Genomic DNA, 26,142 nt, shown 5'->3' with positions numbered 1-26,142 from the left:
AGAAGGTGGTGGATGTTAATCCGTGAAACAAACACTGTTATGACTTGGGCTCAGTTCAAGGAGTCCTTCTTTGAAAAGTACTTCCCTCAGTGTGTCAGGGATAGGAAAGTAACTGAGTTTGAACAGCTGAAGCAGGGCACAATGTCCGTTGCAGAGTATGAAACAAAATTTACTGAGCTTGCCCGTTATGCACCACACATGGTGGATACTGAATATAAGAAGGCCAGAAAATTTGAAGGTGGCCTTAATGTGGCAATACTTGACCGGATAAATGTTTTGAAATTACCGACTTTTGTGGGTGTCCTCGACCGGGCATTGATGGCCGAGTCGAACATTGCAGCAGTGAAACAATCTGAAACACCAACAACTGAATGGCATGGTAAAAGGCAGGGTTTCAAATTCAAGAAAGGCAAGCACAACCCAGCCAACAAGAAACAGAATACGGGGACAACAACTAGCCCCAGTCAAGGGAGTGGATTCATACCACCCTGTCCTGAGTGTGGCAAGAGGCACAAGGGGGTCTGCTACAGAATATCTGGAGCCTGTTACAGGTGTGGCAAGGTGGGCCACATGGTTAAAGACTGCCCCTCTGCTCCACAAGCCAGTGGTAAAGCTGCACCAAGCGCAGCAGCATCAACTGTAGCACCAAAGCCTAACCCCAGAGCTACCGGGAAAGAGCCCATGAGGCAGGGCCGAGTGTTCGCCCTAGTACCGGGAGACGTGCAAAATACTGAGACCGTTGTGTCAGGTATCCTCTCTATCTGTACACAAAATGCATATGTATTGATTGATTCGGGGTCTACACATTCTTATGTATCGCATGCTTTCTCACGGAAATTGAATAGACCCTTAGAACCTATGAACTATCTGCTAGCCGTATCATCACCCATAGGGGGATCCATGACATGTGCTTATATGTACCCCGCATGTGAAATTATTGTTGGGGATATGCATCTGTTTATTGATTTACTGCCATTGAACATTGATCATTTTGACGTAATATTGGGGATGGATTGGTTACAAAAATATCATGCCACTATTGACTGTGTGACCAAGCAAGTTGTTTTCCGTCCACCTGGTTTGCCTGAAATTGTGTTTAATGGGAGTGGAGTAGTACCTCCTCCGTATTTGATTTCGTCAGTGAAAGCTGTTAAATTAATTAGAAAGGGGTGTAAAGGATATCTGTGTTCTGTACTGACTGTGTCTACTGATGATAGTGTTAAAACTGATGTGAATTGTATTCCTATAGTCAGGGAATTTCCAGATGTTTTCCCAGATAATCTTCCAGGAGATTTGACTGATAGGGAGATTGAATTTACCGTTGATGTGATTCCCGGAACACAACCAGTTTCTAAAGCTCCTTACAGAATGGCTCCAACTGAACTGAAGGAACTGAAAGTGCAATTGCAAGAACTGTTAGATAAAAAGTTCATCAGACCTAGCACTTCGTCATGGGGTGCTCCTGTTTTGTTTGTCAAGAAGAAAGATGGCTCACTGAGACTGTGCATTGACTACCGTGAACTGAATAAGGTAACTGTAAAGAATAAATACCCTTTGCCACGCATTGATGATTTATTTGATCAGTTACAGGGTGCACAAGTGTTTTCTAAGATTGATCTCAGATCGGGGTATCATCAACTGAAGGTTAAACCGGAAGACATCGATAAAACTGCTTTTAGAACGAGGTATGGACATTATGAATTTTTGGTTATGCCTTTTGGAGTCACGAATGCACCAGCTGCTTTTATGGACCTCATGAACAGAGTTTTTAAACCGTACCTTGATGACTTTATTGTTGTATTTATCGATGACATATTGATTTACTCCAAAAGTATAGAACAGCATGAACATCATCTGAGACTTGCCCTACAAACCTTAAGGGAACAGAAACTGTATGCTAAACTGTCTAAATGTGAATTTTGGCTTGACCATGTTATGTTTTTGGGGCATGTTGTTAGCAAAGATGGAATTTCTGTTGATCCGCAGAAAATTGAAGCTGTGGTGAACTGGCCTAGACCAACAAATGTGACTGAAGTCCGAAGCTTTTTGGGACTGGCTGGATATTACAGAAGATTTGTCAAAGATTTCTCCAAAATTGCCCTACCATTGACTCAGTTAACTCAAAAGGGGACATCATTTGACTGGACCGACCAAAGAGAATCTGCTTTCCAGGAGTTGAAAACTCGACTTGTGACTGCACCAGTTTTGACTTTACCCTCAGGTACGGATGGTTATACTGTATTTAGTGATGCTTCTCATAAGGGTTTGGGATGTGTTTTAATGCAGAATGGGAAGGTTATAGCTTATGCTTCCCGACAACTGAGACCACATGAAAAGAATTACCCGACCCATGATCTGGAACTTGCTGCAGTAGTATTTGCACTGAAAATTTGGCGTCACTACCTGTACGGGGTAACATGTGAAGTATATACCGACCACAAGAGCTTGAAGTATTTCTTCACACAGAAAGAACTGAATATGAGACAGCGGAGATGGCTAGAACTGATTAAAGACTATGACCTACAGATATTGTACCATCCGGGAAAAGCCAATACCGTTGCCGATGCATTGAGCCGGAAATCGATTGGAAACTTAGCCTGTTTGCTTACAGGGCAGAAAGAGTTGCTTTGTGACCTGGAAAAATCTGAAATAGAAATTGTTTTGAGAGGACAAGGTAGAATCTTAGCTGCTATTTCTGCTCAACCGGCACTGATCGAGGAGATTAAAGAGAAACAGCAACTGGATGACTTCTTGAAAAAGATCATCGAAGAAAGAGAATCTAAACCGAAACCAGGATTCAAATGTGAGAATAATGTACTGAAATTTCAAGAAAGACTGTGTGTACCGAATGATACTGAACTGAAAAGAAGAGTCCTGCAAGAAGGCCACAATTCGAAATTGTCTATCCATCCGGGGAATACGAAAATGTACCAAGATCTGAAACAGAATTTCTGGTGGCCGGGAATGAAGAAAGAAATTGCTGATTTTGTATCCAAATGTCTTCATTGCCAACAGGTCAAAGCTGAACATCAACGACCTGTCGGATTACTGCAACCCTTACCCATACCGGAATGGAAATGGGAGCACATCACGATGGATTTTATCGTTGGGTTACCTCGCTCCAGAAAAGGTATGGATTCAATTTGGGTTATTGTTGATAGACTAACCAAATCTGCTCACTTCTTACCTGTCAAGACGATTTATAATGCGGACAAATTGGCTGTTATCTATATTGATGAAATTGTTAGACTGCATGGAGTGCCTGTGTCTATTGTTTCTGACAGGGATTCGAAGTTTACATCGAGGTTTTGGCAAAGCCTACAAACTGCACTGGGTACTGAACTGAGACTGAGTAGTGCCTATCATCCTCAGACAGATGGCCAATCAGAAAGGACCATCCAAACTCTGGAGGATTTACTGAGAATGTGTGTCCTTGATTTTCAGGGAGACTGGGAAAGTCATCTGCCATTAGTTGAATTCGCCTACAACAACAGCTACCATTCGAGTATTGGAATGGCGCCTTTTGAGGCATTGTATGGCAGAAAATGTAGATCTCCAATTTGCTGGGCAGAAGTTGGAGATGGGCCTTTGCTTGGGCCCGAGATTGTGTATGAAACAACTGAGAAAGTGAAACTGATACAGCAAAGACTGAAAACTGCACAGAGTAGACAGAAAAGTTATGCAGATGTCAGAAGACGGGACAGAGAGTATGAAGTGGGTGATCACGTTTTTGTGAAAGTGACACCAATGAAAGGCCAGACTCGTTTTGGAGTCAAAGGCAAGTTAGCACCGAGATACGTCGGACCATATGAGATCATTGAGAAAATCAATCCGGTGGCGTATCAAGTTGCGCTTCCTCCTGAAATGGAACACATGCATAACGTCTTCCACATTTCTATGTTGAGAGACTATCTCCGGGATCCCTTCCATGTAATAGAGCCTACCCACGTAGTGTTGAGTGATGACTACACTTACGAGGAACGGCCTATACAGATTGTAAACCGACGGATCAAGAAACTGAGGAACAAAGAGATCCCGTTAGTGAAAGTTGACTGGCAGAACCATGGTGGCGTGTATGCCACTTGGGAAAGGGAAGATGACATGGCTAAACGATATCCTGAACTGTTTCCACTGAATCCTGTTTTCTTCCAGAATGAAGGTAACTCGAGTTTAGAGGACTAAACTCTTTATAAGGAGGGGAGACTGTAACAACCCTCATACTGTTTACTGATTGATTACCGTTAACCACCGATTACTGTTAAACGGAACTGATAATGACTGATAACTGACTGATAAATGAACTGACTAAAGTACTGAAACGACTGACTGAAAATTTGAAATTGGAATCTGAATTAACTGAGTATATGTTAGTTAATTGCATTCTATCTGTTTGATTGCCTGATTATCTGTTCATGTTTACATGCTTAAACTGCTAATTGAAGGCCTTATCGGCGGCCGAATTAGAAACCGATTGATGTTCCGTGACCCTCATAATTAATGTGATTTTATGGTATATTTATCTGAAAACTGATTAGGTATGATTAAATTAGATTAAAATAAGCCAATTAAAGAGTTCGGTTTATTTACCATATTGCCACCCTTAGTGGCACACTACCTAGTGATGCTAGAGCCTTGCACACATTGAATCAAAACATTTCCTCAGCCATTTCCCCTCTCATTGCCGACCATAGAGAGAGTTAGGGAGGGAGAGAAGTGTTCTTGTTGGTTTTGCTTGGAGAATTGAAGGAATTGAAGTATAGATTGCATATTTGAGCTCCTAGTCTTCTAATTCAAGCTCTAGGTAAGGATCTTATCTTCTTATTGATGCTATTGAACTAGTTCTTGCATGGTTCATGCTTCATTGTAGAACTAAGTCATGATTTGGGTCATTAATGGTGAATTGAAGCTCATTTCTTGCATGCATGGTTGAATTAATGAGTTTTGAGTTGAATTCATGGTAAATGGTTACATGCATGTCCATGTTGTAAGAGTAGACCATGTTTTCATCTTGTTTTGAAAAGAATGAGCTCATTTGAACAAGCTTTGAAGCTTTGATTTGGTTTAAATCCTTGCATGTTTGCATGTTCTTCATATTCTTGAAAATGGGTTTGAATGTGGTTCTAATTGACTCACCTTTGGGGCTTGAATTCATAAATTGAGCTTTGAAACTTGTTATACATTGAATTTAATGATGTTTTCCAGAATTTGGGCCCAAGAGGTCGAGTTTGGAGTGGTTGAATGCTTGGTTTGAGCTTGAGAGGCAAATCTGGAAATTCCAGATTTGGCTTCCTCGCTCGAGCGAAGGATTCCCCGCTCGAGCGAGCACCTTTGTCCAGGGCTCCGCTCGAGCGACCATCGAGCGACCATCGCGCATAAAATTTCAGCATCCAGTACTTTTACTGTTTTGCAGACCGCTCGAGCGAAGGATTCCTCGCTCGAGCGAAGCCTTTGATTTTGGAATTACGCTCGAGCGTAGAAAGTCTCGCTCGAGCGAGGCTCTTATTTTCAGCAAAGTTTGCGAAATGTTTTCTAAGTGTATTTTTGCATCCTCATCCCATCCTAGGCATTCTTAGGCCTAGTTTAAGGCACCTTGATGAGGATATCATTGTAGAACACACCAAGGCAAATTAGGGATTAAGTTATGAGATTTCCCAACTGTGTAGCTTAGTGTGTTCAACCTGTGAACTGTGTAGGGTTGGCAACTGGGGAGACACGCTCTAGCATACTGTAGCCCAGAACTCTGTGAGTAACAATTGTGTAAAGATATGTTCAACTGATTATCTTCTGAATACTGAACTGGTATTATTTACTGAATGAATGTATGTCCTTTATTTCTGAACTGTACTGTGGCATCCTTAGTATCTACGGTTTACTGTTACTGTTACTGTCACAGAGATCTCTGTCGGTTTCCTTGTGGAACCACTACTGTTTACTGACTGATGGCCATCATTACTGTTCGGTCTTTTAAGACCTACTGTTACTGTTATGCTAATGGATGTACCACATATGACTGTTTACTGTACTGAGCAACTGAATTACTGATTGAAATGAACTATTTTCATTACTGTAAGGACATTCATTCTAAACCCCTTTACGCTTTATGTTATTCACTGGGCTTTAGCTCACTGCTCATATATATATGTAGGTGTACAGGCACCAGACCGCAGCTAGAGGCGTCAGGGTTACTCCAGTTTTGTCAAGCCAGCCTTTGTGCCTCACTGCGAGGTTCCGAGCCTACTGTTAAGGCTTAGGGGTGTTTTAGAATTTCCCCCCCCCTTTTGTACTGTTTCACTGTTTTGTATAGACTGACTGTTTACTGTACTGTTATACAGGGATTAGGTCCCTGTACTGTGTGACTGTTAATTTTGTATACTGTGTTGTACAGACGGAATGTTTTCTGTACTGTTACTAGGGGTTGAGTCCCTAGCTAAATGGATGTGAATATTGTGTATACTGTTCTGTACTGTTTATGTATAAATGTGTGAAAAGCCTTTTTGCATACAGACTGTCACAGCTCAATGGACACTATTTATTTACTGTATTGGCTTCCGCCAGGCCCTGTACTCTGTTTCACTGTATTACTGTTCAGCAGGCCTTCGGTAATCTCGGATTACTGGCCGGTTACGGTGCTAAACCCATAGGGCCGGGTTTGGGTCGTGACACAGCGGCTATGGCCTTCAAATGGAATGCAAAGCAAGAGAGAGAAGGTGTATGTCACTGATTAAAAAAAAAAAAGAAAAGAGAAAGGAAGAGGAAAGTTGTGCTGTCGGCGGCTGTAGGCAAAAAGAAAGGTGAGAGGTATTGATTAAGATTGTTATCTCTTTCTTTAAATAGAATAAAAAAAGGGGTGTGATGGCCTATCCTCTCAAGTATTTTGCATATATATATATATATATACATATAACGGTTCACGGTTTTCCAATTAAAAAAAAAAAAAAAAAAAAAAAAAAGAAAAAAAAAAGTGGGTTTCACTTTTGTAAAGAGAGAAATCACATGGGTCATCATGATATAGGACCTGTTTGTTTTCTAATAAAAAAAAAAAAAAATTTTTGGGTTTGAAGTTTCTAGAGAGAGAATGCCTAAAAAAGCAATGTGTTTATATATTGTAAAAAAAGGGGTCAGCTTTCTGATTTGTTTATTCTCGAAAAAAAAAAAAGTCTAAAAAAAAAAGTCTACAAAAAAAAAAAAAAAAAAAAAAAACAAATCAGTTGCAAAAAAAAAAAAAAAAAAATATTATTATTATTATTTTCTTTGGCAATTTAGTTGTTGCTGTATGAATTACATGTCCAGGTTGGTTTGGTGGGGCATTAAACAATTCAAGTTTTGATTTTCTTTCCAAAAAAAAAAAAGTTCCAAAAAAAAAAATATAATAATAATAATATTAGTTGTCAATTTTATCCGTAATTTACAGTGAGTCCTCAGTTTTTATCCATAGATTTTATCAAGGCCAAATATTCTCGAAGACATGATGTGAAGTATGGCTGATAAGGTGAAATTATGCATGTCCGAGAAAATTACAATTTCTCATACACGCAAGGGGCAAATGTAAGAGGAGCTAATTTAAGCCCACTAAATTATTTAGGCCCAATAGCCCAAGATTAGTGGGCCCGAATTTATCGCAAATCCAAGATTAGTGGGCTTGGATTTATCGCCGTCAAACGGGCTGAATGGCTCTAAGCCTCGAAAGGGTTCGGATCCACGAACCTAGAGACTTACTCGGACCCGGACTCGAAAGGGTATTAAGCAAGCCTAGAGATCCGAGGCACTCGGACTCGAAAGGGTTCGGATCCACGAACCTAGAGGTCCGAAACACTTGGCTTCGAACGGATTCAGACGCAATCTAGAAGTCGCTCCGTTAATGAGTCCCAGAACACTTGCGGGCTCGGAGCTTTCCGGGATCTACGCACCAGAACCATGGGCGTAATGGAGTTCGAACAAAGGACCCGATCCCGAGGACGGTGAGTGGAGACAAATTCACTCTTCGGTTAAACTAGCCTATACCCGGGTCGAGGTGGCACGACCTCGGGGGGTCCATGAGACTCGGCAATACTTTGCGGCAGGACGTCCTCTGGGACTACCCCTGACCCTTTGGGATGATTGGGGATCATTGGTTAGGTGTGGCTAAGAAGAAGGGTTCGCCGAGGGATTGATCTCCTCTTCGGGGTTTTCTCATCCTCGGAGAAGTCACCTCCTCGGAGAGGTCACCTCCTCGGACAAGGTGGTTAGAGAGAATATCCCCCATGTGCCTTGCACATGGGCTCCATCCTACATCATGAGGTGCCTATAAATAGCACCCACCCATAGCTTTACAAGGGATGGATTTTGGAGATTTTTTTTAACTCTTGGGAAAGAACTAATTTCCCTTCTCCATTATCGACCTTGAGAGTGAAAGTGGGAGATCAATGGGAGAGCCTTGCCATTATTCTATTCTCTAGCCATTTTGCCTTCTTCTTCACCCAATCTTTTATCTCCATCATCTCCTTTGTTGTTGTGTTCCTAAGTTGAGATTATTGAAGAATCTAAGCCTCTCATCATATTCTAGAGAATTCGAAGTTGTTCTTCAAGGATCTTCGAAGATCTTCGAATTTTCCAACTCCTTTCTTGAACCCTCTCCTACAATTAGAAATCTTAAAAATTGTACTAAAAATTCTACCAAATATCTCACATGGTATGAATCCACGTGTGTGAGTCTCACACCCATATGAAACTATAAATTTTGATAAAATTTTTGACGTCTTTAACATTACTTTAAAATATTATTAAAAAAACTATAAATTATAATTAAAATAATATCATAATTTTAAAAAAAAAATAACATCACTAACAGTGTATATTAAAATTTCCCCGCTCATAATACTCCTTTTAGTTTTTGTTTCAGATGCAGCTTTATTAAGGGTTTGTTTGCTCATGTCCAAATCTGAATTAATGGGTACTATTCTCCCATGGGCCCAATATAGGTTTATTTGATAATTTAAACTGTTTTTTTTATTTGATCATTAATATAAATAAATAAAAAAAATTAAATCGATTCAATATTTGTAACTATTTCATTTTATCGAGTTTGTCTTCAAAAAAGTTAACGATGAATATGTTTTTTAAAAAAAAAAAATCATCTTTTCTTTATACAAATCTAATAAAATAAATGGATTGTAAATATCAGATTGATTTTATTTTATTTTTTTTTATAAATAATATGTGTGCAAAACTTAATAAAATAAACGATTCAAATCATCAAAACAGAACTCATAATAGACTCCATTGGCCAAATATACTCTTTGATCTAGATGATGGATTGGACACAAGGTTAACGCGCCCAACCCTTTATTTATCTAGCCCAACCCTTTATTTATCAAGGTCCATTTATTGGTTTTATTTACATTCTCAATTTTATTAGATGCACACTATTTATTTTATTTTTAATAAATAAAATTACAGTAAAACTCTTTACATTTTCAATTCCAGTGATTTGAGTTCTTCAACTTTGAGAAAGGAAATAAGGAAATTAACAAAAGTTTCCATCCCCAAGCATACACTCCGCGCGAGTCATATATATCAAACTTTATTCCATCTAATAAACAAGAAATAGCAGCAACAGAGCCAAATTTTGGGACCTGGTTAAAATGTTATATTTCCTTCTCCCTCTTTTTATTTTTATTTTTATTTTACGTAATTAATATAAAGAAATTTCCAAAGTGGAGGATAATCCCAACAAATACATGGGAAAATAAAATCTACATGCAAGTGGAGAGATATGAGCCATTATCCTCTTAATAAGTTAAGCCAAACGGACTATCCCTGTTGATTTCAAATTATTGTCATAAATGTTGTATTTGAACTTGTCATCTATAATCAAGAAATAGAAAAAAAATGCAGCTTCCGTTTTGAAATTTCACTTGAATCGTCTTCTGAAGCCTTCTCATTTTAGTCAGCAATTCAAGATTCAAGTAGACGTCGAATGTTCATTGGCCAAATATCATCAGAGCCACCGTCTGTAAGACGCTTCGCTATGATTGCATTAGCAGCATCAGTTGGATGGTAAGGGTCCCAGAAAACATATTTGGATCTGTCTGGACAAACTTTCGCTGAAGGACCACAAGGAATCAGACCTCCAAAGCGCCCAGAGATGGCACAGCATGCAGAATTTGCATTCTCAAAACCTGCAACGCAAATGCAATGACCTATATCTGAGCACAGATCAAGCAAAATTCAAACAAAACTGAAATAAATGCAGATTCAGAGTCTTAACACACCATATGATATGTGATTTTTAATGATATCTTCAAAAAGGCGGTAAACATTTGCGTACAGAAATTTTGATTCCTTGAGATTTGCACTGAGCTCTGCTAAAAGGTCCTTCAACTGGGCATTGAACAACTGGGCTAGCTGATTTGGAAAAGCAACACAGCTCTCTCCCGCAGAAGGATTAATATCTCTTTGATACGGAATACACCCAATAGGCCCTACATTTGCCACAACGATGTTTCTGGCTCCCATGTTGTAGAGTCTCTGAGGAATGTTTTAGGATTGTTAAAAGAAAGTTAAAGAAACCGAACATGTTTGATTGTGTTCTGTTAGAAAGTAATATGTAGTTAGTTTGCAAGGACATTCTACCGTAAGTTGTAACCTAAATCTTGAGATTAATGTGTCCACGAATGTTTCTGGAGGCACCAACTTCTGCTCAAGAGCTGAGACAACAGGTGTTAGGTAGTTGTTGATGAAATCATTTGCGCCAATTGTTATTGAGAAGAGAGCCTTTTCAAACATTTTCAATGCTGCAGGAGCACCTATGTTTGAGATTATGTCTTGCCTGGTATTTGCAAAGTTATCCATCTGCGCATCCAAGTTGATTCTACCAACCTATGGAGTCAATAAATATTGCTTGTCAGATTAATTTGCATATAATTTTTCAAATTCGTATAAAATGTTACCATTTATATTCAAATGCATCTAATTTTACAAGGGATTAACTTGTTAATGGCGGGGCCGTGAAACACCTGTTTTACGGATAGCAAATGGTATGACGACACCTAATGAGTTTTTAGAAAACAAAGGAAACATATCAACCCTTTCCTGTACACCCCCCACATATAACACGAACCCACCCTACCAGTTTGCTCCCCTTTTCTCACCTAGCCCCCACCATCAGCGGCCCAACAACACCACCCTCTTCCAATTCCACCACAAATTTAAGCACTAGCAGACTCATTCCGACATTAAATAAGAAATCTGGATTCAGGAATAGTGCTTTCTCTTCCCTGTGATCCACAGCCACTTGAAAAAAAGGGCAACTAAGGCAAAGTTTGGGAAGACTAAATAAGTGTACTTTTTGACTTTTTATGAAATATGGGTTGGATTTGGATTGGGTTTGAAGTAATGTGTTAGAGAAATGATGTGACTTAAATAAGATGATATGACTTAAATAAGATAGTGACTTTTTAAATTTTTGAATTTTTTTGAGAATGCCAAACTTGGCCTAACTGTGGATATTCAATGCAGCCAGCTTATACGTATTCCGTTAATAAATTGTACATGGTGTCTTGATTGATAGACTTAATGTATCAGTTGTGTTGGGTATTGAGAGGATCCAATCTTGATATATGTAGGATCTTGACATGATGTTTATCAGATCTCTTCAAAAGGATCTGCGTCCTTAAGTTTTCCTCTTCATCGTCGGAAATTCCTCACTATAAAAGGTCACACCCATACCAAACCCTCCCAACTTCCTTACCCAAAAAACAAAAAACAAAAAACAAAATACAAAACACCCAACCCAACTTTGGCTCAGCACCACCATCGTAGCACCAAAGTCGACTCTGCAACATTCTATTATTTGATTCCAACAAAAACTCATCATCAATAAACGCTGAAAATAAAAGACCCATGACAAAACAAGCACCAAACCATTTCCTCAGCTATTAACCAATGAGAGTTTTGTGCAAAAACACCTAATTTGCATGTCGTAAATGTCCAAATTCCCTGTTTCAACCATGAACTAGTTATTTGTAATGGTTTGTGTGGGTTTGTGTGTGAGGTTATGTATGGGTGGGTTTGGTGTGGGTGTGACGTTTTGCGGTGAGGAATTTCGGACTGTGAGGACAGAGATATCAACATCGAAGAGGAGGGATGAGTCACCGCATCGGAACGGAAGTGCTAGGAGGAGCAAACTGGTAGGGTGGGTTTGTGTTGTATTTGTGGGGGTGTACGGGAAAGGGCTAATATATTTTCTTTGTTTTATAAAAATGAGTAATGCTAGAGACCTCAAATATTCTACCAAAAGTTTTACCAAATGTCTCACATGGATGTGGGACCCACACAATGTGGGTCCCATGTGGGTCCCACCCCATGTGAGACATTTGGTAAAACTTTTGGTAGAATTTTTGGGACCTCTAGCATTTTTGTATAAAAATTCACTAGGTCTCATCATACCACTCGCTATCCGTAAAAAAAGTGTTTCACAGCTCCGCCGTTAATAAGTTAATCCCATTTTACAAAATACAACTAAGAAGGATACATTGAATAAGACAAAGGCAAGAGTTCCTACTGATTGTGGAACATAATAAAATGCACAGTAATTTTCAAAGTTATAAACTCTGGGACCTAATTCCACAAGTGATTCATAAACATATCAAATGTGTTTACACATAAATAGAAACATTATGATACAAAAAGCCCTTGATAGAATTGAATGGTGATAAATGATTCATATAGCCAACCCACTTGATTGGGTTAGGACACAAAGCTTAGTTTGGTATGACACAAAAAGCAACCAAATTGAACATTTTATTTCACCTTCTTTCAACCAACCGTAAATCAAAAATAAAAAAATTTAGCAAATAGAAAAGAAACCTCACAAAGATCTTTCCAGTGTGATTTAGAATTCCACCTCCACCAGAAGCATAATTGACACCCTGCAGAACCACAGGTCCCGTGGTCGTTGGAGCCAAGTACGGAGGAGTAAAATCTTTCAAACCTATTTCTTGTCCTGGTTAGAAGAAAAAATAAGAAAAAACAGAAGTTAAGATAAAAGTATTCACATCACTTAAATTGTCCCAAAAAAGAATTAATAAGCAACGACTCTGTGGAATGTCAATAGCGAAAGTAACAATGAGTGAAAACTTGCCTATAATGTCAACTATAGTTCTTCCATTTGTGTATCGTCCTGTTGGCTTTCCGAAATCAATTCCAAAAGGAGCGTAATCAGCTTTGGAGAGAGAGACAATGTAGTCATTGTTACCCACCTCAACCAAAGAATCTCCAAATACAAAATTAGCAGGAACATCTTCCCCCAAGCAAATCCCGGAAAAGACCAAGATGATCAAAATTCGAAATGTGATCCCAACAATTGGCCTACCCAAAAGAACACCCATTTCAGAGAACATAAATAAGAGTAATACAACAGCCTGACTTGATCTATGAACAGAGATTCTAAAATGGAAAATTGATTTATTTTCCTTTCTTCTATCCTATCTACAAGTGAAGAATGTCAACTGAACAGAACACCAATGAATCTGACCAAATACAAGATTAAAAACACTTGTCCCTAGTACTTTTCAACTTGTTTCTGAATCAGTTAGAACATATATCAGACACATGGGCTGCAAGTCTAAAAAGTAGACAAAAACTGTCCAGATAAAGCTTTATGAGCCATTTACGCTCACGGGGACCTCAAATTACACAGTGGTTCTATACAAGACAAATCAGAAACCCAAAAAAAGACAAAGACCATCCACTGTTTTTGATGGAAAAAATGAAAACCCAGAAGCAAAGTTTGAGTTGAAAGTGAAAAGCATACCATTTTATAGATCAGCTCGTGTGAGAAACTCAGTGAGTACATTAAATGCACTGCAAAATCAACAATAACCCATGAGAAAATATACTCCCTCCGTCCCAAAATATTGGTCCCTTTTGGGGAATTCAACTTTTTTTAGTAGTACATTTATTGCATTTGAAAAAAGTTAGTTTTTCAAAATTACCCTTTTGATAGTACATTTTTTGGGAATATCAATGTCATAATTGTACTTTTTAAATTGTTTATTAGTTTAAAAGAAGGGTAAAATAGGAAATTTACATTATTTTTGTACTTGATTTATAAAGAGGGACTAATATTTTGGGACAATGAAAAATGGAATAAGGGACTAATATTTTGGGACGGAGGGAGTACCTTTTTCGAAGCGGTAATACTAGGGGATTTGGTCCTGCTATCTAATTTCTCTTTCAAAATGACAAGAATTATATAAGTACTTTCAAAATCTCTTGATATTTTAAAACTTGTTTCTTTTACTATATCACCCTCATATCTATCAACTCTGCTATTAAGACATTTTCACTATGTATTTCAGAGTAAAATTTTACTCTGTATAAAAGTAAAATTTTACTATGAATGAGAGTAAAATTTTACACTCTGAAACTAAAACTAAAATTTTACTCTGTATAAAAGTAAAATTTTACTCTGAAAAATAATTAAACTGTAAGACTCTGAAGCTAAAATTAAAATTTTACTCTGTATGAAAATAAAATTTTACTCTGTATAAAAGTAAAATTTGACTATGAATGATAGTAAAATTTTACACTCTGAAACTAAAAGTAAAATTTTACTCTGTATAAAAGTAAAATTTTACTCTGAAAAATAAGTAAATTGTAAGACTCTAAACTAAAAGTAAAATTTTACTCTGTATGAAAGTAAAATTCTACTCTGAATGAGAGTAAAATTTTATACTCTGAAACTAAAAGTAAAATTTTACTCTGTATAAAAGTAAAATTTTACTCTGAAAAATAAGTAAACTGTACGACTCTGAAGTTAAAAGTAAAATTTTACTCTGTATAAAAGTAAAATTTTACTCTGATTTTGTCAAATGAAAAAAACAGAGCAATAGAACCAGAGTAAAATTTTACTCTGGTTCTATCAAATGAAATTTGATGTTTACTCTGAAAAACCGATGGAACTTTGAGTTTTGAGCTTTGAATCAGGCCTGTAATCCTTGAATCAATCGATGTTTACTTTGAAAAACATTAAATCGTGCCTATAATCCTTGAATCAGGCCTATAATTTAAAAATTTTAGAGAAATCTCAATTTTTCATACCCCGATTCTTCAGATTTTTCAGATTTTTAAAACTTTGAGCTTTCAAAAATCTATATATTCGAATTCAAATATCAAAACACACAAACACACACATATATAGATATATATATATATATATATATTACAGATCGGAATATGTAGATATATATATATTCGAATTCAAATCTCAAAACACATATATATTGGAATTCAAATCTCAAAACACACAAACACACACACACACACACACATACATATATATATATATATATATATATATATGTATCAGCGTGATTTGCAAGTTCTCCACAACTCCGGCCATAAAGGAAGCTAGGATTAGAAAAGAGAGACGAGATAGAAGATGAACAGTTGAAGGAGAGTTGAAGGAGGAGAGTTGAGAAGATGCAGAGAGAGATCGTCGGAGCTTAGGAATGACACAGCTCCGGCCATGGAGGAAACCAGGGTTAGAAGTGAGAGACGAGAGAGAAGATAAATTTTGTATCTGGATTGTGTATATGTGAGAGTATAATAGTCTGATAAAATATTTAAATAATAAATTTTGTTCTTTATGCAAGATTTTATAATTATGAGGGGGTTTAGAAAGTATAATTTTTTTCTTAATCCTTCTAACAATGAAAGGAAGGTAAAGGGGGTTTATAGTCAAATTTCCCGTAATACTACAAGCATCAATTGATACTAATTAGCGTAATAACATATGTTATGACATTCAGTTTAAAATTATGATCTCCTTGTACAAATTGTAAAAATTCAAAACCTTTAAAATACTAGTTAGCATAGATCATGAGATAAACCCACAAAGATGGAAAGCCATTGATTCAACCATCCCCGAGCTTTGTGGAATTGTTTGTAAACTCAGTGAGGAGGAGTCTGTGGATTTGCTGAAAAAGCAAAGATTTGTGGAAAGAATTAAATGTTTCATCTGCCAACGAACCTAACGAAGTAACGAAGATTAATGTGGTAATTCAATGCAATCACGTGAAATGGTAACATAACATTTATGATCCTGAGTGAAATATGTGGCCGTACAGTAGTGTATACGGACATGCAGGGAAGTAAACCAACCAGAAACTATGGCCTTGCTTGGCTAGGGCTATTTTTTGTTTTGTTTTTGTTTTTGTTTTTGTTTTTGGGTTAAAATTTAAAAAATAAAATAAGTTAAAATGATTATTAAAATAAAATATCGCATCAAATTTATAATTATTTTATTTTTTCTCATACAAACATCACATCTAATTATAAAAAAATCTCACCATCTTCTTAAATACAAAAAAATTTAATCTATTAAAATATCAAAAACTAAAATACTAATATTTATGGGCATATAACTCTATGGGCATTTCGCATGCCACTTTTCAATCATTTTTTTTTTTTTTTTTTGGTTAGCTATAGAATAAAAATGAAAAAAAAAAATTAAGAATATAAAAACTTATTACAAACTCAACATTTTTATGTGAGGTGACCTATAGGATATGATGATGATTGTGTCTGATTAATTTTTGTCATTTTAAAATAATTGAATAAAGATGAACTAAATGATGCTGTGACTTATTTAGCTGTCGTCGTCAAATAAATTTGAAAAACTATCATTGATTTGGTGGTTTGATGTTTGGTTGTGGCCTATTGCATCTCTAATAAATTTGTTTTTTGAAAAATATTTCAGATCACTAATTGATCACTAATGATGTGACATTATGTAGACTTTATTATTGATGTAATAGTTTGGCTTTTGTTTTTTTTTTTTCTTCCGGTGCTATCAGTTCAAATTAGTGTATTCAATCACGGTTTAGATTGATATAAAAAGTTTTAAAAAATGATTTTTTTTTTTTATTTAAAAGAAGCAGAACAAAGTTAATAATAGAAGAATCACCTGCCAATGCTAAGCTTAAAAATAATAATAATAATAAATTAAATTAAATTTACTGACACTAACGTGTCTTAAAAGTTTGAAGGATGTTTTTTTTTTCACATGTGATGGGCTCAGGCAATCGTTGGTCGATTCTGATTGATCATAAAAAATATATTATATCAATAATAGAGGGAAATTATTAAATATTTTTGAAGTATCACGTATTTATATTTTTTAATTAATTATAATTCAATATATTCATTTATATTCTTTAATCACCTAATACAATATCAAAAATATTAGAGGTCCTAAAAATTCTACCAAAAATTTTACCAAATGTCTCATATGGGTGTGGGACTCACATGGACCCACATTATGTGGGTTCCACACCCATATGAGACATTTGGTAAAACTTTTGATAGAACATTTGGGATCTCTAGTATTACATAATACAATACCTTACCTATTTATTTTTTTCATCGATTATAATACTATAAAATATTATATATCTATATTTCAAAATTATCGAATAATTATCCATAGGGTCTGAGACACTAAAATTATTACACGGACTATCAATCAAAAAAGTAATTTACACGGACTACATGATATGTTTTCAAGATGGGTTCATTTGTTTCTTTTTAAAATAAATAAAAATGTGCTGCCACCACATTCATTGTGTTACAACATACATTTATAACCAAAACACCACCTGTGTTGTGTATGTGTGGCTGAGATTGGGATATCAAAAGCCGCAAAATAATTATTCTGTTTGGTTTTAATTTTTTGTATTTAATTTTAAAAAATTTGAATTTTTTATTTTTCATATTTTTTTGTTTTTAATAAATACTTTTAAAATTTTAAATAATTTTTTTTAAAACTTTTTAAGACATATCTAAAAAGTAAAATATTTATAAAAATAATAATAAATATACAAGAATACAAAATATATATTGAATTCTCATATTTTTTTATATTTTTAGTACTTAGTGAATTTTGTAAAAAAAATTTTTACAAATATTATACTTTTTAAGTATATTTATGTTCGGCGTATTTAAAAATTAAAAAAATTACTTAAAATATTAAAAAAATCTAAAAAAATAAAAAAAAAATTAATTTTTTAAAAAGTAAATTCTGAAAAAACTAACCAAAAAGTTGAATGGTGCTCTAATAATAAATGGATGGAGGTATGGCAGTGTGGTGATGAGCTGTTTTTCCCTCTTTCTGTTGAGCTAGGCAAGAACATGGTGGGGCCCATGTTAAGCCCAAATGAACAAAAGCCGAATGTGGTTCTATGCCTCATCTTGGCCCAAATTTAGGCCTTAAATGGATGTGGACTCCAAAACCACATCCACCAGCCCAGATCTAATGGTACACTTCTTTTTTTTTAAATAAATAATTTGACTATATTTTCTTTTTTTATTCAGTATCCTCTGTCATGGATCTATTTACAATACTCTTATTGTAGTAATCTAAGTAAAACTATATTATTTTAAATTGTGTGGTAAATTCTTATGTGATAGACATGTATTTAGAATGAATTTAAATCACATATTATTTTTTTAAATTATTTTTCTTGGTAAATTTTTTGGAGAAATAACTTGTTAGTGAGAGTCAGGAAAAAATATATATATATATGATAAATATTATAAATATTAATAATTAAAATCATAATTTTTTTATTAATGTATAATAATTTTTAAAAATTACCACTTATTGGTAATTTCCCCGTTTGTTGAATCCCTCTGTGCAGGGCACATCATGTTTTTTTCTCATTGTGAAAATCGGGATCCTAAGTAGGATCGGTGAGAGGGTCTGGTGGATCGGATCGTAGGATCGGATCGAGGATCGTAAGATCCTACTTTCTATTAAAAAAAAAAGATAAAAATTAAAATTAAAATGATACATATTAAAAATAAGGTGAAAAATCATAAAATCTACGATCCTATTTGCGATCCTACCTACGATCCCATACAATCCCATATGATCCTACACGATCCCATGCGATCCTACACGATCCTACTTGCGATCCTGTTGTAACATCGATCCTACAACGATCTGGATCTCTTTGGCAAAGTAGGATCGTAGGATCGTACGATCCTGCAATCCGGATCGCGATTTTAACAACCATGGTAGTGACTAAGGATTCTTTATCGAATCCCTGTCCTGTCCCAACATGTGTCAAGATTTCAAATTTGAAGATTTTTACTATACCATGCAAGTGAGAGTTCATTAAGGACAGTGATTTTGAAAACAAAAAAAAATCATGAAAAGTTATTATTCAATATTCTAATTTCTCATATTATCAACTCAATCAGTTGAGATAGTGTTCTCAAATTAATAAGTAATCATATAAGTGGAGCAGATCTAGATTGCTTAGGTGGGATACAAAATGGTTCCCATTAATCATTTTTTATATAGTTTCATATTGGCAAAAATATCACGTGCACTTATCACAAATACTCAATACGTGAGATGAATATTACTAAAACCATTCATATATTATAGCACCTTAAATACTCATAGCCATACTATCAACACCACTCAGTTCATTGCACTACAAATCCTTCTAATAACACCTTGATCACCAGTAAGAACACCAGAAGATGACAGCTTCACAAACGCAGAAGAGAAAGCCTGAAAGAAACCACCCTGATCATCCGCGAAACGCTGCACAAACGGAACAGTTCGAGGGTCCGAAAGCAAGTCACTATCAATACTGAGTATGCCACGGCGTTTCATGACATTGATGTAGTATTGGTTGTCAAATATACATGCGGTTGGGTCATTTATTACAAAGCTAATGTTTGCAGTTGAAGACCGTAATCGACAGATCAGTCTCAGCATCTTCTTTAGCTCTGTGTCCATTGTATTGTAATTAGCGTCTGAGCTGTTGTATAGACGATCCAGAATGTTTTTGCAATGTGTGATTCCTAGTGTATGAGCACCTGCAAAAGGGTTTACAAGGTGCAAGAAACCATGTCAAATTATACAACAATGCCGAGGACTGAGCAAAAATGTTCAAAAAAGTTTAAAATTTGAAATATGTACATCAGATTCATTATAAATTTAATCTACGACACACAATGTTTAAATTTATACCATACATTTAAATTTTAAAACTTTTTGCGGTTTCCTTCTTTGTTTTGCTACATATCATTTCTTTTTTTTTTTTGGTTACATCGGAAAATGCTACATATCATTTATACATACCATTATATATATGTACTTATGTTGATGATGTGCATCTGGAAGCCAATTTTCTAGTGCACTCCTTTTATATGTGTTCTAATTAGAATAAATTATAATTTAGTGTAAGTTCAAATATATATATATATATATTAGTCTTAAATTTTACAAACTATATAATAGTTGAATTAGGACTATTTATTCTAGATATGAATCTTACTATACAAAATTAAACATGTACTATATTTATATTTTTTTCTAAATAGATTTTAATATGCATTTAAAAAAAAAATCTACTACATATTTAATGATAGTCTTAAAATACACGTGAAAGTGTCAAGTAATACTCCAAGACTACTAAACAGTCTTTCTCAACTGAGGTACTACTTCATGCACACCCAAAACCCTTATGAATATGCACAAATGCATATGGATTATATACTCATGTGGATGTGCATGTATGAAATGAAGGTGACAGGGTTATTGGTGTACCCATAATGGCGACAGATTCTTCAATGCTCATCCCTGTCTTGGAAAAATTTCTAAGCATGTGATCAACTCCTATATTTAGAGTAGGTAGCACAGCATCTGCAAGTGTGTAGTTTGGTGACATGGAATCCCTTCTGCCCAATGGAACCTGTATCCAAGGCCCTCCCGCGATCGCCACCGCTTCTCGTGCCGCCAAAATCAGAATGTCAGCACAGGAAACTTGCTGGGGACACACTGCTTCCACCATGGATTTTATTACGCTGATTGACTCTCTGTTTCGGATGCCGAAATTCTTGGGTGAAGCAATCTCTGATTTTATAGTGAAATTAGTTGAATCTAGAAGGATTGATGCATCACAGCCCTGGGATTGATTAGATAAAAACATAGTTAAAATCAGTTGAACCAACTGAATCAAAGAAAGCATGATGACAATACTAGTACTTTGTAGCAGTAGTTAGCTTTTTGGAAGAAGTTAAGGTGTTTTTTAAAAGCAAAGTCAAATAACAATTTTGAATGGTTTCAATCACAAAATACTAAAGAGAAACAAAACAAACACACAGGGGACAAAATATACGGTTTGCGTTCTCCAGTCCATCTTGTGTCTCTTAATACTAAGACAGCAAGATTCCCTTGTTCTATACGATGAAGAACATCAGTTGGAACTTGTTCTCCTGGGATGGCTTTGACTCCTCAATTATGGTGTTATTTTGTCGAATCAGGGTTTTGAGATCGATAGAAGGAACTCTTCAACAGCTCAAGAGAGCACTGGTTGAATGAGTCAAAACGATTTGACCGGAGTGCACGACATGCAAGAATCACATAGAGGAAGAGAATAAATTTATTATGCACATTAACGTCTGGTTTGAAAATAAATTATTTTAATAATTTTTTGATCTTTTATAAATAAATAAAAAAAATATGTAAAAGAATAATGTGATAATTTATAGTAATTTTTTAACATTTTAACTAAAATATTTAATTTCTAAACAGAATCTAAAGATTATAAAATTTAAAAGCTCTAAAATTCAACCACTCTAAAACTCGACCACTCTAAAGTACTATCACTCTCACACACTGAAAGTCTAACCGAAAAATACAACAAATACTTTCAGAACTTCGAATTCCGGGCCGAGGCAACGCCCTTACACTAAATATGAAATAATTATTCAATAGTTTCGGAATATGATTACGTAATACTTTATGATAGTATAATTGATAGAGAATGTGAAGTATTTATTATTTATGTTAAGTAATTGAAGAACATAAAGGGGGTATAATGATAATGGTGATTGGTGAAAAAATATGACCATATAATACTCCAAGACTATAGTATAATTTTCCCTAAATATGAATGTATAGTAACAAATAGTTTGAAATAGTCTGCAATATTGCAAATGGTTGAGGATTTCACTTTTAAGGTGAGAAGGTGATTATGTACTCAGAAAATGTACTTTAAAAAAGAGTTTAAAACTGAAATGTTTGGATAAAATTAATTTTGAGTGTAACCCACGCTACATTAATGCTGTGTTTGGTTAGGGGATTTGGGAAGGGATTTGGAAAGGGAAATGGAAAAGGTAGGTGAAATATGAATAAAATATGTATATATTTCACATAATTTCACACACTTTTTCCCTTTCCCTTTCCAAATCCCTCTCTAAATCCCCCAACCAAACACACCATAAAAGTTTAAATCTATACAATATATTTAATTTAGACATTTTTGTGAATTCATAGCATTTCTGGCATGAACCACACAACTTGAGCTTGTAGTTCAACCATTAACTGTGGTTTTGGCCTGAAACCCCAGATGTGTGTGTGTGTGAGAGAGACAGAGACAGAGACAGAGAGAGAGACCTGAACTTGGCAATCATGGAACATGAGCCTCAACAAAGCTGCAGGAGAAGTGGGATCAGAGAGATAGAGGGATTGAAGGCCAGCTCTAACAATGCCCTCAACCTGTGGACATGTTCTCTCATAGAAATCATAAGAAAGCCACCCTCCTCCTTCAACCTTAAACCACAATGACAACACTAAGATGATTACTCCAAATATGCTTCTCAAACCCATATTTCTTTCCTCACTAAATCATGAATAAACTTTGTAGTTTGTACTCTCATGACTTCAGAAAGTAGATGAACCTATTTAAATGCATAGAACCACCACTGTAGCCCTAAACAACTCTTAGCTAATTAATGGTTTGTTTGGATCCTGGGGGGGGGGGGGGTGTTTGGATAAGCTCTATTCATACCCTCCATATCTATCAATTTTTTCCTTAATGATCATTAATGTGAGTTCGAATTTGAGTCTACACGAGAATATAAATGAATATGAAGAGATACATGTACGAGGAAGTTTAATCCCTTATTCAAAACTAGTGTAATAAACATGCTTTGGTCCACCTATTTGACTTGGGATTTGCTTATCATTAAGATAGGATTAGACAGTATGGAAGCTTTAATGTCTTTTAAAACTTCACAGAATTTCTCAATTTGTTCAAGGAATAGTCTACCATGTGAAAGCCAACAAATATTCTAGCCTCTCACAATATATATAGGTAAGTTTTATTAGTGCTGGTTAATTAACACTAACAAGGTCTATTTTTTTAAGAAGGTGATCTAACAGATTTGTTTAAGATAATAATAAAAATCAATAAGTGGCAATAATATTCTTGAAATTACAAGTGTTTTAATTGAAAATAAAATGTGAATAAAAGTTGCATCATTTTATATGTAAATTTTATTTTTATATCAATATATTTTTATATACTTTATTTTATTTTTATTACTTTACTTATAAGGGTTGTTTTCCGCTTTCTATTTTTTGTATTTATTTTTCTAAAAGTATTGTACTGTATTTAAAAAATAAATTATGTTTGTGTACTTAACAACAAATGGAATACAGAAGAAATAAAGAAAATAAGAGAGATTGTTTGATTACAAAAATCAAATCAAAATATAAAATACATAAATAAAAATAGATTTTTATTTTGTTACAAAAAACAAAATCAAAATCTAGAACAGAAAAATAATAAAATAAAAAATAAATTAATTACTTACCAAATTAATTTCTTGAACAAATTTTTAATCAAGTCCAGTGTTTAACACTGTGTCCTTAAGACAGATGCGTCTTTTCCACAGTGCTTTCAGATTATGAACATCTATCTCCCAAGATAAAATGATCAACTACGAATAATTGCAGCACTACAAATTATTCTCACAACGAACACATTTTGTGTTTACATTCTTTCTCACAAGAAAACAATGCTGCAAAATGCAGAGAGAGCAAACAGGGACGAAAATTGGAGTGAAAAAACCAAATGAGGAACTGCCTATTTATAGAGGAAAATGGTGGCTGTTTGGTTTGAATTAAAAAGGTACAAAACTTGTTGAGTTTAAATTAAACAGATACAAATCTGCTTAAATAGGTAAGACACTATTTGGTTTGAATTTTAAATAGATATTGAATCTATTCGGTTTAATTTCAAATCGATTGGAACCTATTCGGGTGGAGGGAAAAAATGACAGATTTTCAGAATTTAAATTCGAATTCTGGACAGATTTTATTTTACCAAAAATAAAATTAAATTCAAATATTTTTTGCCCAAAAAAATAGGTATTGGGCCGGAAAAGCACAATCTTAGCCCGATTGGATGGCGGCGACATGCGCATGTGTTTAGTTTTTGGTCCAATAAGTCTAGCCCAATTTGTCCATAACCTCTCCCTTCTACAAACTTGGAGCCCTCTCCAACTTACAATCTCAAGCTTTATAAATCCATAAAATTCTTTTTACCAAACTAACGTGGGACAAGCTTTTATTCAAACTTTAAGGAATTTCTACTAAAAACTCCATTTTTATGGAATTCACTTTGGCTTCAATTTCTCATTCACCCGATAATGGTTTTGAGCAATCAAATATGCTACGTAAATCACAACGCGGCATAGAACGCGTTACTACTTTGATTCGCCAACTTTAACACATGGGCCCCACCTAAAAATTAGACCAAAATTGAGAAAAAAATTCTAATTTTCCAAACCTTCCAAACCCATTTCTAACAAAAAAAAAAAAAAAAAAAAAAAAGCACGCAAAACTTGTTCGGCTTCAAAGTTATTTCAAAAATACTTTCTGAAAACAACCGACTTCTTTAAAAACACCAAAAAAAAAATATTTTAAAATGGACCGTAATAGTCAAAGCTAGTTTTTTTTTTTTTTTTTTTTTTAAGGATTTGGTGATAGCCCCCTCACTATCTAATTTGTCTTTCAAAAGGACAAGAATTATATAAGTACTTTCAAAATTCCCTGATATTTTAAAACTTATTTCTTTTACTATACTACCCTCATATCTATCAGCTCTCCTATTAAGCCATCTTCACTATGTATTTCAGAGTAAAATTTTACTCTGTATAAAAGTAAAATTTTACTCTGAAACTAAAGTAAAATTTTACTCTGAAAAACAAGTAAACTGTGAGACTCTGAAGCTAAAAGTAAAATTTTACTCTGTATAAAAGTAAAATTTTACTCTGGTTTTGTCAAATGAAAAAAACAGAGCAATAGAACTAAAGGAAAATTTTACTCTGGTTCTATCAAATGAAATTAGATCATTCACAGCCACTGTTCTTCTGTTTCTTCATAGTTACTTATCTCTTTCGTATCACCTCTTTGGCTTCTCTGTTATCTATTACATATACACAATCCATATTACTCACGACACAAAAATTTATCAAAATCAAAAACAATTTTACAACAAAAAGTTGAGAGAACATAGTAACAACTCATCAATAGATCAATTTAAGAACTTAACAACACTATCCAAATGAAAAATTTCTTCCTCACACACACACACACACACAAACACACACATATATATATGAAAAATCTAAAGAACTGTGTTCAAATATGAAAATTTTGAACAGTCGCGCGATTCGTCTCTATACTCTTTCACAATTCAAATTTTTGATCGACGAGGCTATCATCAACGGCAAGAACATGAACTTCATGAGAATTGGAAGGCGATACGTCGACGTCGTCGAAGCTTTCTCTGATCATCTCCGACGATCTCTTCCACTGCGAAACCTATGCGCCATTCAAAGAAAATTCTCTGCAACTGAAGGTGATTTAGGTATATTCACAGTTTTGGTTGAAATCACGAGAGCTTCGAACGAATCCAATCCAAACCCTAGGAATGAAAGAGAGAAGGAAAAAAGAGTGGAGAAGGTGAGGAAATTTAGTTGAGGGTATAATAGTCTAATAAAATATTTAAATAATAAATTTTGTCCTTTATGCAAAATTTTATAATTATGAGGAGATTTAGAAAATATAATTTTTTTCTTAATCCTTTTAACAATAAAAGAAAGGTAAAAGGGGTTTATAGCTAAATCTCTCTTTTTTTTTTCTTAACTCAGTATTACGTATATCGGAGAGAACAACAACAGTAAATTTATAGCACTGGCAAGTTTAGCAACTATGGCTGTGGATATATATATATATATATATATAGAGAGAGAGAGAGAGAGAGAGGGAGTACAATAATAAATTCCAAG

At 34.8% G+C, this 26,142-nt stretch overlaps 2 protein-coding genes across 2 annotated transcripts; both read right to left on the bottom strand.

Annotated features, from left to right (window-relative positions):
• Positions 1 to 9,732: 9,732 nt before the first annotated feature.
• Positions 9,733 to 13,841, bottom strand: LOC114264468 (GDSL esterase/lipase At4g16230). Its single transcript, XM_028205084.2, has 5 exons — positions 13,121 to 13,841; positions 12,852 to 12,982; positions 10,612 to 10,857; positions 10,251 to 10,506; positions 9,733 to 10,157 (listed from the first exon to the last, which is right to left on the bottom strand). Exons 1-5 carry the CDS (start codon positions 13,377 to 13,379, stop codon positions 9,934 to 9,936), a joined length of 1,116 nt encoding a protein of 371 aa, XP_028060885.1. The 5' UTR covers positions 13,380 to 13,841; the 3' UTR covers positions 9,733 to 9,933.
• Positions 13,842 to 19,295: 5,454 nt separating this feature from the next.
• LOC114264567 (Peroxidase family protein) lies at positions 19,296 to 24,675 on the bottom strand. Its single transcript, XM_028205248.2, has 3 exons — positions 22,460 to 24,675; positions 20,609 to 20,966; positions 19,296 to 19,875 (listed from the first exon to the last, which is right to left on the bottom strand). Exons 1-3 carry the CDS (start codon positions 22,670 to 22,672, stop codon positions 19,472 to 19,474), a joined length of 975 nt encoding a protein of 324 aa, XP_028061049.2. The 5' UTR covers positions 22,673 to 24,675; the 3' UTR covers positions 19,296 to 19,471.
• Positions 24,676 to 26,142: the final 1,467 nt, after the last annotated feature.

Source organism: Camellia sinensis, chromosome 6 (assembly GCF_055761805.1).
Source record: "Camellia sinensis isolate YWXY chromosome 6, ASM5576180v1, whole genome shotgun sequence".
Taxonomy (NCBI): domain Eukaryota; kingdom Viridiplantae; phylum Streptophyta; class Magnoliopsida; order Ericales; family Theaceae; genus Camellia; species Camellia sinensis.
This window is presented reverse-complemented; position numbering and strand designations above follow the sequence as displayed.